The sequence below is a fragment of the Malus domestica genome, chromosome 13 (genome assembly GCF_042453785.1).
Source record: "Malus domestica chromosome 13, GDT2T_hap1".
NCBI classification, from domain to species: domain Eukaryota; kingdom Viridiplantae; phylum Streptophyta; class Magnoliopsida; order Rosales; family Rosaceae; genus Malus; species Malus domestica.
Window position 1 is genome coordinate 1,430,650 of NC_091673.1, and position 17,597 is coordinate 1,448,246.

General features: G+C 40.3%; 2 protein-coding genes and 1 long non-coding RNA gene across 4 annotated transcripts in view; 2 read left to right on the forward strand and 1 right to left on the reverse strand.

Annotated features, from left to right (window-relative positions):
- The window catches only part of LOC139190639 (uncharacterized), a 44,250-nt gene that overhangs the window by 18,447 nt on the left and 8,206 nt on the right, over positions 1-17,597 (forward strand). The window lies entirely within an intron of this gene.
- On the forward strand, positions 8,573-10,842 carry LOC139190638 (pectinesterase-like). Its single transcript, XM_070811019.1, has 2 exons — positions 8,573-9,540; positions 9,899-10,842. Exons 1-2 carry the CDS (start codon positions 8,619-8,621, stop codon positions 10,588-10,590), a joined length of 1,614 nt encoding a protein of 537 aa, XP_070667120.1. The 5' UTR covers positions 8,573-8,618; the 3' UTR covers positions 10,591-10,842.
- On the reverse strand, positions 11,276-16,644 carry LOC114820575 (phosphoglucomutase, cytoplasmic). Of its 2 annotated transcripts, none has more exons than XM_070811018.1 (18): positions 16,372-16,644; positions 15,751-15,832; positions 15,128-15,183; positions 14,719-14,832; positions 14,555-14,617; positions 14,165-14,281; positions 13,947-14,047; positions 13,769-13,828; positions 13,563-13,662; positions 13,294-13,451; positions 13,125-13,220; positions 12,852-12,915; positions 12,482-12,563; positions 12,212-12,387; positions 12,049-12,125; positions 11,832-11,964; positions 11,611-11,727; positions 11,276-11,521 (listed from the first exon to the last, which is right to left on the reverse strand). In XM_070811018.1, exons 1-18 carry the CDS (start codon positions 16,450-16,452, stop codon positions 11,450-11,452), a joined length of 1,749 nt encoding a protein of 582 aa, XP_070667119.1. In that variant the 5' UTR covers positions 16,453-16,644; the 3' UTR covers positions 11,276-11,449. The 2 variants fall into 2 exon arrangements, with proteins under 2 accessions (XP_070667119.1, XP_070667118.1); XM_070811017.1 differs by having other exon boundaries at positions 11,860-11,964; positions 16,372-16,594.

Genomic DNA, 17,597 nt, shown 5'->3' on the forward strand with positions numbered 1-17,597 from the left:
AGAGGTCGGACAAATCAAGATCTTAGAAGTGCAAGAATGAAGCTTCTACTAGTGGAGATTCAAGTGTGCTTTGGAACTTAATGCCAGCCCCTATAAAAATCTGCACTCGACGGAGCTTCAGAAATCGAAGAGGCGCCTGCTCAGAAATCGAAGAGGCGTTTGCTTTCTCAAAAACTGGGCTGCTTAGAGATCACGAGGGTTGATCTCAGAAATCGAAGAGGCGTTTGCTTTCTCAAAAGTTGGGCTGCTCAAAGACCACGAAGGCGGATCTCAGAAATCGACGAGGCGCTCGCTTTCTCAAAAGCTGGGCTCCCCAGAGACCACGAGGGCCGATCTCAGAAATCGAAGAGGCACCTACTTTTCCAGCCTTGTCAGCACTTGTCACACGCACACTCAGCTTTGCGGAAATTATGGGCATTCTGTCGAAGACTTCTGGGGAAGTAGAAAACACATGAATCTTACTTTTCAATCACCCACTTCCCACACGCAACAATAGCTCATGGGTACCACAGATAACTTTGCCAAAGTTCTCTGCCAAAGTTGAGCACGTGAAGCTTGAAACTCCCACTACATCGCTCTGACCAAGAAGGGTAAAAGAATAGCAAAGAAACAGCACTAACAAAGTTTAGACCCATAAATTTTGAAGGTCTAGCTACCATATTATTACCCACAAGGGTAAAGGAACAGTACCACTGCTGGATAATTGGAAAGTCCCTGTGTGTCAACCTCTGTGCTTCGTGGCAAGGTAGACTAGCAAACATGTCCAACCTTTACTCACATTCGAGAAAACACTCCCAATAAGATTGCTTGCTCCAAAATCGAAGAGGCACCGTCCTCCGAATCTCGAGAGCCAGACTCCCAACATGACTACTTTCTTAAAAATCGAAGAGAGGGTAAAGGAATAGTACCATTGCTGGATAATTGGAAAGTCCCTGTGTGTCAACCTCTGTGCTTCGTGGCAAGGTAGACTAGCAAACATGCCCAACCTTTACTCACATTCGAGAAAACACTCCCAACAAGATTGCTTGCTCCAAAATTGAAGAGGCACCGCCCTCCGAATCTCGAGAGCTAGACTCCCAACATGATTACTTTCTCAAAAATCGAAGAGACACTGCTCCCCGAATCTTCGAGAGCCAGACCCCCAGCATGATTGCTTTCTCAAAAATCGATGAGGCATCGTTCTCCGAATCAATCGAAGAGGCGCTCGCTTTCTCAAAAGCTGGGCTGCTCAGAGACCACGAGGGCCGATCTCAGAAATCGAAGAGGCACCTACTATTCTAGCCTTGTCAGCACCTGTCACACGCACACTCAGCTTTGCAGAAATTATGGGCATTCTGTCGAAGACTTCTGGTGAAGTAGAAAGCACATGAATCTTACTGTTCAATCACCCACTTCCCACACGCAACAATAGCTCATGGGTACCACAGATAACTTTGCCAAAGTTCTCTGCCAAAGTTGAGCACGTGAAGCTTGCAGCTCCCACTACATCGCTCTGACCAAGAAAGGTAAAAGAATAGCAAAGAAACAGCACTAACAAAGTTTAGACATATAAATTTTGAAGGTCTAGCTACCATATTATTACCCACAAGGGTAACGGAACAGTACCATTGCTGGATAATTGGAAAGTTCCTGTGTGTCAACCTCTGTGCTTCGTGGCAAGGTAGACTAGCAAACATGCCCAACCTTTACTCACATTCGAGAAAACACTCCCAACAAGATTACTTGCTCCAAAATCGAAGAGGCACCGTCCTCCGAATCTCGAGAGCCAGACTCCCAACATGACTACTTTCTCAAAAGCGAAGATAGGGTAAAGGAACAGTACCATTGCTAGATAATTGGAAAGTCCCTGTGTGTCAACCTTTGTGCTTCGGGGCAAGGTAGACTAGCAAACATGCCCAACCTTTACTCACATTCGAGACAACACTCCCAACAGGATTGCTTGCTCCAAAATCGAAGAGGCACCGCCCTCCGAATCTCGAGAGCCAGACTCCCAACATGATTACTTCCTCAAAAATCGAAGAGACACTACTCTCCGAATCTCGAGAGCCAGACCCCCAGCATGATTGCTTTCTCAAAAATCGAAGAGGCATCGTTCTCCGAATCTCGAGAGCCAGATACCACAGACCACTTTTTCAAAGTGCTCTGACAGAGTTAAAACATGTGAAACTGGCAGCTCCCACTACCGTGCTATGACCAAGCAGGGTAAATGAATAGCATTACTACTTGTTGTTAGGGAGACTCCTATATATGTCGACCTCCATCCCCAACGGACAGGCAGACCTGCAAAAATGCTCAACCCTTCATCATATCTAAGAGGGCACTCCCAACGAAGCCTTTCGAAATATTCAGCTTTCTTTCCCCCCGATAATACCTCTGCAAACAAGCTATACTAGAGCAAGAATATCTCATATCATCAGGGTTAAAAGCAAGAGTATCCCATATCATGCTTTTTCCCTGTCTTTTCCTTTGGCCTTGTTTTTACCTGCAAGACAAGGAGAAAGAGAGCAATCAGTCAGCACTTGGAATCAAGCTTCCAGCCAGGAACTGACTGCCTGGAACCCCTTACCTGATTACTTACATGGCATTGCTCTCGAGTACTCATCTTCAACATCTTATGTTTCCAGGGAAGATTTCCGCATCTGCTTGAGGAACAGATAGGGCAAGTGCGAAGGATACAAGGAAGCATGTGGAGACAAGCGTAACAGCACACGTGCCGATACATCCATTACTCTGTCAAAAGCAAAAGTATCCCATATCAGCAGGGTGGAACGTACTCTAGATTTGATGGACTTGTTTTGACCCTCAAATTCTTCAGTCGGCCTTATACTCTGGAGGAAACCAGAAAACCCTCCAGCTCAGTTCAAGAATAAGCCTGTGGAAAGTTACTTCTTCAAAAGCAAAAGTATCTCATATCATCTCTTCTCATTTTTCTTCTCTTTATCCTTCATGCTGCTGCAAGATGGGGAGAAGGTGAACAATCAGTCGGAGCTCTGATTGCTTACCTTGTCTGTCACCTCTTTCAGCAGACCCCCTAGCTCGGCGACTTGGGGGACTCCTACTACATGGTTTGTATCGCGCTTGACCAAGCTTGAAACTACAAGTAAGCTTCAAGTGAAATTGATACATTACCTTGTGCATCTCCACCAGTTAAAGATATCACCCCTGGATGGAGGAAGAGTACTTCCAGAGAAGATGCCACATCTACCTATGAGACAGATAAGGCAAGTCAAGACGACACCACACTCCGATACTTAGAAGTTTCGTGATTACGAGATCATTCTCCCACAATATTTCCTAATGTCATTTGTACTAAATCATTCACTTGTACTCATTAAAGGAGAGCTTGAACCCATGTACTTGTGTAAACCCTTCACAATTAATGAGAACTCTTCTATTCCGTGGACGTAGCCAATCTGGGTGAACCACGTACATCTTGTGTTTGCTTTCCTATCTCTATCCATTTATATACTTATCCACACTAATGACCGGAGCAATCTAGCGAAGATCACAAAAAGCGACCGTTTTCGCTACCTAGGATCTATCTTGCAAGAGAACGGAGAATTAGATGGAGATCTCAACCATAGAATACGAGCTGGATGGATGAAGGGTAAGAGTGCATCCGGCGTGTTGTGTGACCGTCGTAGGCCACTGAAGCTCAAGGGAAAATTTTATAGGACGGCAATAAGGCCAGCGATGTTGTATGGCACAGAATGTTGGGCGGTGAAGCATCAACACGTACACAAAATGGGTGTAGCGGAGATGAGGATGCTTTGTGGGATGTGTGGGCACACGAGAAAGGATAAGATTGGGAATGAGGATATCCGAGGTAAAGTAGGAGTAGCCGAAATTGTAGGAAAGATGAGAGAAAATCGGCTCCGGTGATTTGGACATGTGCAAAGAAGGCCGACTGACGCTCCGGTTCGAAGATGTGACTACGGGACAGAGGTTCAGGGCCGAAGGGGTAGAGGAAGACCTAGGAAAACTTTGGAAGAGACTCTAAGAAAAGACTTAGAGTACTTGGATCTAACGGAGGACATGATACAAAACCGAGCGCAATGGCGTTCTAGGATTCATATAGCCGACCCCACTTAGTGGGAAAAGGCTTTGTTGTTGTTGTTGTTGTATAATCCAATTATATATGTACACGATGCATATTTGCTTTTTTCAAATTAATGTGAATTCTGAACTACAATGCTTATTTCGACAAATATAGACCATTGTCAAGGAGTCCTCCAAAACCCACGAGTCTCCACCTAAGAAGTTCTTGTATAATTTTTTTTGGTATCCACAACATTCATCATCACGTGTTATCCCGACCACTTGACCCTTTCCCAAGTACCAGCACTATCTCCAGAGTTCATGTACTCACCGTAGTAAAGTGTGGACAGACCAACACTTCCATTCCATGGCAACCAACGACAGGATCAACCAACTCGTCCAAAGTACTCTTCAAGATCACCGTCCTCAAGTACTTCCACCATGGCCGACCCAAATACGTCCGAAATGAGCCTTACACAAGTCTTAAATCTTTAGCGGTCGTGACATGGCAATTGTGAATAACGATGTCACTCAGACGTTGAGGCTCATCCCTGGATTGCGCCATCATCACGGTCACTTGGTTTTTCATTGGTTTTCTCACGTAGGAGCACTGCTACGGTGTTGCCAAAAAAGAAGCCTATTGTGTTGTATATATCACTGTCACAATAGCACTTAATTCGACATACACGTACAACGTGTCTTTGTAGCATTTGAAGCTACAACGGTAAAAATTGAGTACATTTTTTGTAAGGCCAAAATTTGGTCGACCCATTTTTAGGCCCAAACTTTCTCAAAAGATGGGTTGAGCCTGGGGCTTTTTCCCTTCAAGGCTTGGCTAGCCCGACCCAACCCAATTTACGTCTACTTTTTTTAATTTGATGGTCTGAGACTCTGACACGTGTAATGGCATTTATGCATAACCTAGTTGACTTGTTAATGTATTGTATTGTATGCATCATGAACACTAGCGTAGGCATATGCATATTTTATATCTTATAGAATTTTAGATTACAATGTTACATATCCTAAAGTTAAGAAATTCATTTATTGTCATGAAGACTAAAGAGTGTTCTTACATTTCTTTTTCTTTTTCTTTCAAACAAATAGCAATGGTCAACTTTCAAAAATTGTACAATGTAGAGTTTTTTTTTACTTATTAAAATAGAGAAAAAGAGCGGTAGTGTTTGTTTTGTTGGGTTTCACAAATGGCTTCAAGTTTTCTGTGGGCGTCAAGGGCTGCTTCCTACCTCAGAATCCAAACCATCCTCAAGGATTTGCTTCTGTTGTGAAGGATCTCAAGTATGCCGACTCCCATGAGTGGGTGAAAGATGATGGAAACTGCGCAACTGTTGGAATAACCGATCATGCTCGAAATCACTTAGGTGATGTGCATGTTGAGTTGTCAGAAGTTGGGGCTGCTGTGAAGCAGCCAAGGCTTTGGAGCAGTCGAAAGTGTCAAGGAAACCAGTGATGTTTACTCTCCTGTGTCAGGAAAAGTGATTGAAGTCAATGACGAGCTTAGCAACTCCCCTAGTTTGGTAGGTATCCATATCCAATGTTATTTCTCTACGATCTCAAGCCAACAAGGTTCCTCACTTTGCGAAAGCCATGAGAGAGGGGGAACGTTTATCATACACAGCCTTGCTCCTGCCTTTCAAAGAAGCTGTTTAAACGACTCGAACGCCTATAATATTTCCCTACAATGGGTATAATGATTGCATAAAGACTAACTACCAGGTTTCAGTTGTGAGCTTGGTGACTACTTTTGCCATCGTTGATGTTATTAGTATTTTACCACTTATAGTTTGGGTATCTAAATTAGAAACATGATTTAAAAAAAAAAGTGTACAACATATCCATTATTCTTAAAAATAAATTATATACTTCATATGACAATTGATATTAATGTAATTGACACGTCGTAGATTTCATTCCTAACAAAAACAAAATTGTTATTTTTAAACGACGAAAGGGTTCATAATGCAAAAAGTTTAGAAGGCCAAAATTTGGTCGACTTATTTTTACCTTTGCCACGTAGTGGCACTCTCACACTCTTAACCAAAGGACCAAAAGTCCTTCTCAACGTCCTCCTGGGCTGAAAAGAGGAAAACCACCAAAGATACTTCTTACGTTGTGTATCATTTATTATGATTAAAATGGTCGACATAATTAATATGGCCGACGTTTGAGGAGATATTAGTAAACGTTAGTGTATATATTATAATTTGAATAAAATAGTATCATCAACGATGTTAGATATGCACACCAAACATCTTTCACATGCATACCAAAAAAATTTGAGTTGAGGCCAATGACAAGCCGCGTGTACCAAAATTGTAGTTAAGGGTTTTAAGAGTAGAAACTACGTGGTCTATCAAAAGGTGGTCGAGAGTTTACAATTCATGAGGTGTACACCTAATAAACCTGTAAAAGATGAGAATCCATCTTATCCATTCACGAGTCTCTTGGTACATTTGCGTGTGAATATGAAAATTAGATTAGGGTTTTGACAAACTCTTCCTAACTAATATTAGACATCAAATTTACATCTCCATTATTTGGCCCTCTTTGGTACATACGTGTTCATTTTTCGAATAATTACTGACACCAATTACTACAAAGTTGATTTGGATTGATTTTTTTTTTTTGACAAACAATGTAAATTTCATTTAAAGAGAAAGCCAATACAAGATAAAGACAACTCCAAAAGAGAGTCCAATATAGCCAACTCCATAAACGAAAACTATAATGAGGAGGGCCCAAAGTGAGCAGCCCCTAGCAAAACCAAACAAAAAAACCTAGACAACCACCTCCACCAAAACAGCCGCACCGCCACCGCAGATCTGTCACCACCACCTATAAGAAGGGCCAAAGAACCAAATGGATGAACGGAAAATGGGTGTAGGCAAGATACCCCTGCTGGGAGCGCTCCCATAATCCTACCAAACAGTGCAAAATGCACTTTAAAAGGGTAGCTAGTAGAAGATTCACGGTGAGGAGCGATATTTGGAGAGGAACAAGACAAAGAAAACGAATCTAAGATAAATTCAGGAAAGACTGAGACCAAGCTTAGAGTAACCTGAGACACAAAATGCTCAGACATAAAACAAACGCAAGCTAAAAGCAAATAAAGATAATCTAAATTTCCAACCAAGGTGGCTTGGAGAGGGAAAAGATGTGGTGGAGTTGGAGGAAATGGGAGAGGTGGGGAAATAGGGAGGAAAGAGAGGAAGAGAAGGGGAGAAAGTAAGGAAACAAGGGTGGAAAAAAGAGAAGAGGAGGAAGGGTGAAAATCAGGGAAAGATGGGAGATAGTGATGAAATAGGGGGTGGATGAAACAAGAAAAGAGAGGAGGGCGAAGAGGGAAGGGCTAGGTTGCCGCCGACCTCAAGCCAGAGCTAGAGACTGACAACAGAGAAGGTTTCAGAGGTTTAGGCGCTTTACTTTAGGGGAGGGAGATGGCACAGAGTCATAGGCTGATTTGGATTGATTAATATTTTGTAATAGCTGACTAATTAATTTCAATCACCGTGTGTGTGTGTGTGTGTGTATCAAGGGTGACTCCAAGCCAACAAAGTTCTTGGTTTTGCGAGGATCGGGGGAGGAACGTCTGTCGTATGCAGCTTTACCCATGCTTTGCAAAAATGATGTTTTCATGACTCGAGCATGTGATATTTTGGTCACAAAAGAGCAACCTTTCAGTTGCGCCAAGAAATATAAACCAGCGCGTTAACTTTCCTCCTTTTCTTGTTGAGGGGTCTTATCCAAGTCCTAAAACGGATAATAAGTTTACTACAAAGTACGTACCAGTGGGGGAATGTCCAAAAGAGCAACCTTAATCAGTCATCGCTGGCAGCAACACAAGTATAAAGACTTACAAAAGAACTTCCGAATGATATACACTAAGGAGCACGAGAGGATTTAAATGCGAAACATTGTGAGTTCCAAATGAAAGCTCTATCCACCAGAGCAATCACTAAAAAACAATAACTTCCATAGCCAAAGTGGCAAGGAATCATCTTCCATCCCCCTTGCTTATATACAGCTGATCATACAAGTACAAACTACAAAGACTCATGACTCCGACCCAATTGTCTGCATATATATTTTAGGCTTCCACCATCTTATATTCTTGTTACCACTTTTTATGTATAATAGAGTTTCATAAATGCGAAATTGTTGTGGCCTAAAAAACTCGCCCCAAGAGATTGAGATTCTCTTCATATCTCACTCTGAAGTCACCGGATTCAGCAATTCGGACCATACAAGAGAGAGACGAGGGTGTTGGAGAGAGAGATGAGAGCATGGTTTTGCGTGTGAGGTAGGCCGTAAAATTTAAATTGAATAGTCCGGATTGCTGAATCAGTTTGCTCTAGAGTGTGAGATTTAGAAGGGATCTCAATCCGCAACCAAGTGGCATATAGAAACAATAATGATCATGCATAAAGTATAATTACTCCTTTTTTCCCCGACCCCTAGACGTACGTACACCACCCACGTAAGCCCTACAAAAGGCAAGTTGTGGTCTATAAAAAGAGTCCCCATTGGCCCTCTGAAGATCATTACTCAAAATTCAAGCCATGGAGTTCAATGCATATTTTCTTGTCTTCTATTCTCTTCTATTCATGCTGCAGCATAGTTCTTGTAGAATCACTGCACCATGCAGCCAAACCCCACACCCTCAAGTATGCCACCATTATATTAACACTAACCTCTTATCAACCCTAGATTATCAACAAAGGTTTTCATTTCGTGACTTGGTACTTAAAGCCACCATGGAACAAGCCATTAAAGCTCATCAACTTGTCTCGTCCTTGAACTTGAACTCATTGGACGGTGACGATGAGCGAGCCAAGTTGGCCTGTAATGACTGCTTGGAGCTCTACGAGGACACTGTCGACAAGCTCAACCGTTCGATCGGCTCCTCCAATTCCTTCGATGCCAATACATGGTTGAGTGCATCGCTTGCTAATCTAAAGACATGCCAAAATGGTTTCGTCGATTTCAACATTTCTAGTTCTCATTTGCAGTCTTTCCCAAACTATGTCACCCTCTCAAGCAACTTGTCCAAGATGCTTAGCAACTCACTGTCAGTACACAAGGTCTCAACTTTTCCATCAGCTCTACATTTTAGCAAACAAGTTCGTGGAAGACGACGAACTTTGCTTTCAGATGATGGGTTCCCGGAATGGGTTTCAGCCGCCGATCGAAGGTTACTCCAATCGGGAAGTAGTGGACCAAAAGCTGATATGATAGTAGCACAAGACGGGTCTGGAAATTACAAGTCTATTTCTGAGGCTGTGAATTCAGCACACAAGCTACGCAGTGGGGCAACTAAAAGGTTTGTTATACACGTGAAAGCAGGAGTTTACAGAGAAAATGTCGAGATTAAGAAAACAATGAAGAACATCATGTTCATCGGAGATGGTATCGATGCAACGATTGTCACGGGGAATAAAAATAGCCAAGATGGTTCAACCACATATCGCTCTGCTACATTTGGTATGTTTTAAGTTGAAACACTAACAAACTTTGAATAAGTTGAAGGGTTAATTTCGACCAATTTAATTAAGGAGTTTTTGAACTTTAATCCTTGAAGAAGATTAAAATTTAATTAATTAGGTCATGTTCAATGTGAAAAACTACCTTTGCCTTTGAAATGAATGCATGAGTACACAAATTATAAAGCTATTTACTAAATCTTCCTTTTCTTTTTAACTAACTTTTTTCATTTCTTGACAAGATTTAAACTTGTAAAGATAACCTAGCTAATTACATGCCACGTGAATAGTTACAAGTTTATCTCCTAGTATACATCTAATCATTCACAAAATCAATAAACCGTGCACTTAAATCTCAGGGGTTACCGGGGAAGGCTTCATTGCTCAAGACATGACATTTGAAAACACAGCCGGACCACAGAAGCATCAAGCCGTGGCACTCCGCTCCAGCTCCGATCACTCAGTCTTCTACCGTTGCAGCTTCAAGGGTTACCAAGACACCTTATACGTGCATTCCCAACGCCAATTCTACCGCGACTGTGACATACACGGCACGGTCGACTTCATCTGCGGCGACGCTACGGCTGTGCTCCAAAACTGCAACATCTACGCGAGGAAACCAATGAGCAACCAAATAAACACCATAACGGCGCAATCTAGGACCGACCCTAATGAAAACACAGGCATTGTTATCCATAACTCGCGAATCACGGCTGCACAAGATTTGAGACCTGTACAAGGTTCGTTCAAGACCTATTTGGGTAGGCCGTGGAAAAAGTATTCTAGGACGGTAATTATGAAGAGTAATCTAGATGGGTTGATCGACCCTGCAGGTTGGTTTCCGTGGAGTGGAAGCTTTGCCCTCTCCACACTTTATTACGGGGAGTACATGAACTCCGGCGCTGGGGCTGGTACGGGAGGGAGGGTCAACTGGCCTGGTTATCGTGTAATAAGGAGTGCGACGGAGGCCGGGAAGTTCACGGTTGGGAACTTGTTGGCCGGAGATTCGTGGATTCCGGGGACTGGAGTCCCATTTACAACTGGCCTGTGATAATGCATGAATGTGGTTGTGGAGAGTTGTTTGACTTAGTAGAGAGGGGGACTTGTCACACGCGTAACTTAGGTGGGGTCTATGGTGACCTAAAGTGAAAATTGTCACAGCTTGTGTTAGTTTCCTTTTGGAAGTGGATATCTAGAGAGTTGCCTTTATCTTTTTTTTGTGAATGCAGATGTATTTTCAAACTCTAGATGTATGTTATCACGTGATGTTATTAATTTATACGTTGTCACATGATTTTATAAACTTAGATTTGGTAATATGAGTCGATGATATTATGCCATAGACGTATTGAAAATTTGAAACGAATCTTTGGAAGCACACTTGGCAAATATTATTTGATGCCTAAAGAAATATCATAAAAAGTAATCACGTAAATCTTGGGCGAATAAGTTATGACATGGACCAATTTGATGAAATTGGTTACTAATCGAGCTGCTCACGAGTAGAGCATTACAGGCGCTGATTGTAGCTATTACTATGCCACATGTCGCGCTTCGTTGATAAATCCGTCAAACTTTCCTTTCAAGATGCTGACATAGGTTTGCTTGAATAGATATTGCAATTATGAACCCATGTCAGCATCTTGAACGGGAAGTTTAGCAGATTTCACAAGTTAGGTCAAAATGAAAATGATTTTCGAGGGGAAAAAGTGGTTTAAACTTTAAAGGACACGAGATTTGGACAAGAGATTGCAAAGTACCATTCAAAATTCGCATTATTTTGGACAAACAAAAATTGTAGACATGAGAGTCCAACAGACCCGTCAAAATTACAAAAAGAGTTCTCTTATTACTAATATATTTGAAGATAAGAAGCCGGTCCTTTTTTATGTGATTTTAGAGATGTGGATCTATGTGATAACAGTAGGGGCAGATCGTCCGGTGAACTCTTGCATCTTCGAAAGCTTAAGAGCAACCTCCACCTGTATAACCATGGAGCGAATCAGAGCCAGCCCGAAAAAATTAGCCACTAAATTTCATTTAACATTATGAGATTAATGATTTAACTCACGAGGGGACCAAGCGCTTCTGAAGATTCTCTGCCAATTTTCGATGGATCCTTCTCATATTGCTCAATGTAGAGTCGGATTGTGGCACCTTCTGAGCCGGTTCCTGAGAGGCGGAAAACCTGCAATGGAGTTCGAGGAGTGGGCACGATTGATCAGCTCAAGCAAGACCAGCAAGATCCAAGAAGTTTAATTTCAAAATACAAAAAGAAGACTGTCAACTTACCAATCGTGATCCGTCCTCAAACAAGTACCGGATGCCCTGGTGTTTTGAGATGGAACCGTCAACAGGATCCTTGTACTCAAATTCATCAGCGTTGACAACGTTAGAGACATCAGAACGTATTCCCTTCACAATCCTGTACAAATAAGCAGCACCAGTATGTCAATAAAAGAAGCAAAGTTTCTGTTCATAGTCTGACAAATGACAAGAGTAAACATACTTATTGACTTCAGAAAGGTCAGATTGCAATTTCACCAAAGAAGCCATGAGTTCCTTTGCTTTACCTGCATCCACATTCTTCAAGAAAAAATATACAGTAATTAATAGCAATACAAGATTATCTAGTTGAACATTGGGGAGACCACTTTAAAACGTTAACAAACCTCATAGTCGTATCGAGTATAATAATGGCGACCAAAGGTAGCCCAATGCTTACGAACTATGTCCTCAACACTGACAAGCTTCTCCCCACCAAGATTTTCCTTATTTTTGTAAGCAAGTATGGATAACCAAGCTAAAACTGCCCAGATACCATCTTTCTCACGGATATGATCGGAACCTGATCAAGGACACAACAAATGACAATGATCCGAGATTGTGCAAGTTTTTAGTAATTCCAATATTATTTAGAGGGTACTTCCTGAAAAACTGACCTGTTCCAAAACTTTCTTCCCCACAAACTGAACATAATCCAGCATCCATTAAATTACCAAAAAATTTCCAGCCAGTGGGTACCTGGGGTTTATAGTAAATACAACTAAGTTACATGTTTACTATGCCAGCAGCACACGAATACACACACACACAGATATGTATGTATGTGTGTGTGTGTGTGTGTGTGTGTGTGTGTGTGTGCGTGCGTACGAGAGAGAGACTACATCAAAGAATTTTAAATTTAGATGTTTGTAGTAAATACAACTAAGTTACATGTTTACTATGCCAGCAGCACACGAATACACGCGCAGATATTTGTGTGTGTGTGTGTGTGTGTGTGTGTGTGTATACATACGAGAGAGAGACTACCTCAAAGAATTTTAAATTTAGATGTTTGGCTACAACATCAAGGGCAGCAGAGGTAGGCATGCTCCTACAAGTGGAAAACGTCAAAAGATGATAATAAAGAATATCTGGGCATGAAAATATATATCCAAAAGACAGACATTTTATAAAAACTCAAGAACATATAATTCCAATTGTGAAATCCACAAATACTCTAGGCCATGAACAAAAAACTTCTAACAAACATATGTAGTTCTGAAATGAATAGACTGCAAGCAAAGCAGCATAATAAAGTACCTGGCAACTCCCTTCAGACCAGTTTTGAAGTAAGGTATGGCTTCAACTGCATTTGCAGCAATGATGGCTACAGAATCCGAAGGGGTAACAAAAAACCTAATAAAACAAGACAAGTTAAGAGTGCAAGTTAAAGACAAGATTAGAATTACAATCACAATTCTGATGCTACCTTTTACCGAGGACCATGTTACGATCTGCATCACCATCAGCAGCAGCACCAAACTCTGGGGGCTCATCTGCAGTATTTGATTTGCTCAGTCCCATACGTGCAACCAACTCCTTTGCATAGGTCAGATTAGGATCTGGATGCCCTCCTCCAAAGTCTTCCTGTTTGCATGAAGTCAATCACAAGAGAAACAGGTGAACCAAATGAATAAAATCACTTTAAAAAGCATTTATTAAACCATGAAAAAAACCTTTTCCAGAATATAGAAATACCTTGGGTACACAATTCAGTAATGAGCTTTCTTTTGCGCCAAGCTCTTCCACAAAAATACGTTTTGCATAAGCTCCAGCAACTCCATGTAGTGCATCATAACTTTAACATGACAACAGAGATAAGTCATACCACCATTGATACCATGTGTGTGCCCTAAAAGAATTATTGCATTAAAGAAAATGCAATTCAGCAGCTATCTACATACCAGAATGAGAATTTTGGAGATGATAGCAGCTTCCGGATAGACTCAAAATCAAAGATTGACCTGGAATGAGAATTCAAGTCAAATGAACACTGTCCTGATATTAAGCTGATAACATCATATTGATCACAAAACTGTAACCAAAGTCACAGAGGAAGATTCCTCTCAGAGATAAGCTTACTTCATCAATTTCACATAATCACTCGCCGAATCAAAAACATCAACATCAAAAGTCCCTCCTTCCACAGAAAAGGTGGTCACACCTACTTTAGTGATATCCACCTGTCACATACATTGGAAGTTCTGTTATTACAATATATGGAACTCAAAGGACAGCAATCTTGTAATAAGATTTAAAGCAAATAAAAAAAAATATGGAGCTTAGATTTGATTGATTACATCAGGCAGGTCAACTGTAAAGTACTCCTTTATTTTTGTTGTGTTCTCATATATCTTGTCAGTGATTGACTCGGGGGCAGGTCCACCATTTCCCATGTTGTATTTAATCCCAAAATCCTGAAATACGGACACGAAAAAGAGGATAAGTTCCCAATCAGTATCAAGTAACAAAGTGTCGGCTCTGCCAATTGTTTGAACATATTATAATTGTTTCAATTATTTTCAAACAAACTTATTGTTGGCTATCCTAATTCCAAACAAACTTAATGTTTCATATTATTCCACTTCCAAGAAATATGTTACCATCCATCTCTTTGCAGCATCTGAGAATTCCCGAAATTTCCTAATCATAGTTTATAACAAAAGTTTACTGATGTAGGCATCACTAACCTCATTCGGGCCACCTGGATTGTGACTGGCGGTCAATATAAATGCACCTGATGACCTTGATCCCTGGATTAAAAATTACAGACAGGTGAAGCAGTTCACAACCAAAAATATTAATAGCGATGATGATTATAATAAGGGCTAGATCTTAATTCACTATAACTTACATCTGCACCAACTCTTTCACGTACGACTGCTGATACAGCAGGAGTTGAAAGCAACCCATTCTGACCGACCCAAACACTTCTTACTCCATTGCCTGCTGCCATCTTAATTATGATCTGTAATGGAAAAAACATAGTATAAATAGAAGACATTATTATTCTCATTACAAGTTATATTAGAAGAAGCAATAAACCCTTGACTCCCCCACCAAAAAACAAAGGGGTTCTAGCTGGCTCAAGGGGGAGGCCCTTCACAAGCCCAATTGTTGTCAATAGCAACAAAAAGGTAGGCAGATCCAAACAACATTTTCGGTTTCCTTCTTTAGACAGTACAAATTATATATACCATCACAAAAAAAAAAAAAAAAAAAAAAAAAATTGCATTCAGAAATATCATGGAATGCAAAATCACCTGAATGGCATCCTTTGAGAAATAGCGACCATCACCAGATACAATAATTCTGGCACCTAGAAGAAGAAAAAAAAAATGATAAGTTAATGAAACATTCTAAAACAACAAAAACACTTGAAACTAAGTCAACAAAATATTACACATAGGAACGGGGAGTTCAGCATGAGGGATAATGTATTGCTTTTGGCCAAGTGAGGAATTATATCTTAAGAATTGGGTGAAAAAAAAAATTTAATTCCACATTATTTTAAAATAGCTTTCTGTTCACCCTTATTTTTAACTCTATACAAAGCGGCCACCAACGTTGTTGCAGCCTTGACACCATCACCTCTAACATTGGAGCCTTGCATTTAATCTAACTTAAATTCCATACCGTTCAATTTTGCACATACATAAAGCCTCATTTCACTGTTTTATCACATAACAAAATTATGTGTCTAAATGGCATCTACAAGTAGACGATAAAGTGTAACTCAGTAGAATCGAACACAACAAAATGAGTATTATCTGCATAAACTGACTTGGAAGTTCAAATGCAAGAATGCAAATGAAGACAATTCACTCCATTTTGTTCATCAAGAGAAAAAAGATCGACGAAAATAGCATGACTTAGTAATCCCTACCTTTAACTTGATCCGATGGAAGGGCATTGAATGTTGACTGAACAAAATTTTGCAAGTAATGAGGTTGCGTAAAGACTTTCACCTGAAAAGTTCCAGCCACCATAATATGAAGATAAATAAGGAAAAGTCAAAACAGTAATCTCAGTTGTGTATTTTAGCTTAAGAAAACAGGCGTACATTTTCTAACAGCCAATCTCTAGTCTACCGAAAATCATATCGAATTTCCACCGAAGCAATCACCAACACAGAGTGTCTATTAGAATTAAACCAGTTTAACTAAGATGTAATTAGTTCATAAACTTCTGGAGTCCTGTTCTGCACTATAAATAAGACCTAATTAGCTTAGAAAGATCTAAAGATCGGATCAACGGATCAAACGGATCAAACGGATCGATTTGATCGAACAGAGATCAAACCTAAACAATTTCAATTTCATACACCGATCAATGATCTGGAAATAGCAAAACATCGGAAAACAATGCAAGAATTCACCAAATCGAACAGCGAAAAACTGATCGCAGCAAACAGAGTTTAAGAATTGCTCGAACGCAACAGATCCAGCATTCATACAAACGAGATCACGATTTGAAAAAAAAAAGTGAGAGAGACAGAGAGGCGAACCTTCTTGCGGAGGCCAGAGGTTCCGGGCTTCTGGCCATCGAACGGCGTCGTCTCCACCTTCTTAACCTTCCCCGACGACATTCTGCTCGCTGAGAACGAACCGCGATTCAAATCACAGAGAACGAGAGACGTAGAGAGAGAAATTTATAACGGAATTTGAAGGTGGCGATGTTGGTACGGTTTACGCTTAGGCGAGTGAGTGAGACGTAAAAGAGGTGCGTTGAAGACTGGCCAACAGGATTCTCTGCGGTTCTTTTGTTTGGATTACGTAAATTCGTGAATTATATTCGTTTATCAATATTAATATGCTCAATTTTTATTGATTACTGTTTATATTTATTTTTAATAAAATATTTAAAATAAATTTTAATCATATGACATACGAACGAATACAATTCATAAATTCTTGAAATCCTTATAAAGAGAATCTGACAAATATTCGGACACGAAAACTGGAGGGTGAACCGGAAGATGGAAACGGACGAAGTTTGTCCGAATCCTGTAAAAATATTCCCCACGTGGCACGTTACGCACGTATTCTTATTATTTTTGGCCGTTGATCTTTGTTCCACTTTTACCGGCTGTCCGTTGATATTCACCCGCGTGTTTTGTGAGACCAAGAAAGAGCGATTCCCACGGTTTGTGTTTTTACTTCACTACCCCGTCGATTGAGCGCTAAATATTTTTTATTTGCAACCCAAGTCCCCCAACTTCCGGTTTTCTCCTTCCATTCCACATATTTATTTATTCCATGTTATTTTTCCTCATTGTTTGAAGAAATATTTTAGGATTTGTTTCATAACAAATTTCGTTTATGGCCCATTTAATAACTAATTATTTCAGTTTTATGTTTCTTTAATTTTTATTCACTCTAATTGTAAGTGAAACGTGTCACTTACTACTACATTCTAGTAATATTTCTCTTCACTTGTAAGTGAGAGGTCTTAGATTGGATTTTGTCCAAAAGCAAATTTAAAATACATTATTGTTAGCCCATTATGAGGCTAAGCTCACCATCTCCTCCTTAGTATAGATAATATCGTTTGTTCAAAAAAAATATATTGTAAGTGAAACGTCATAAGTTTAACTCTCGTGAATCTTGAGTTTAATACCAAATTGACAAACCTATATGCGGCTTTCCCAAATTCCCTGTCTTTTAATAAAAATGCAAGTGAATTCTAAAAAAATATTTTGAATACTTTTACACAAGCCAATAGTCATTTTCA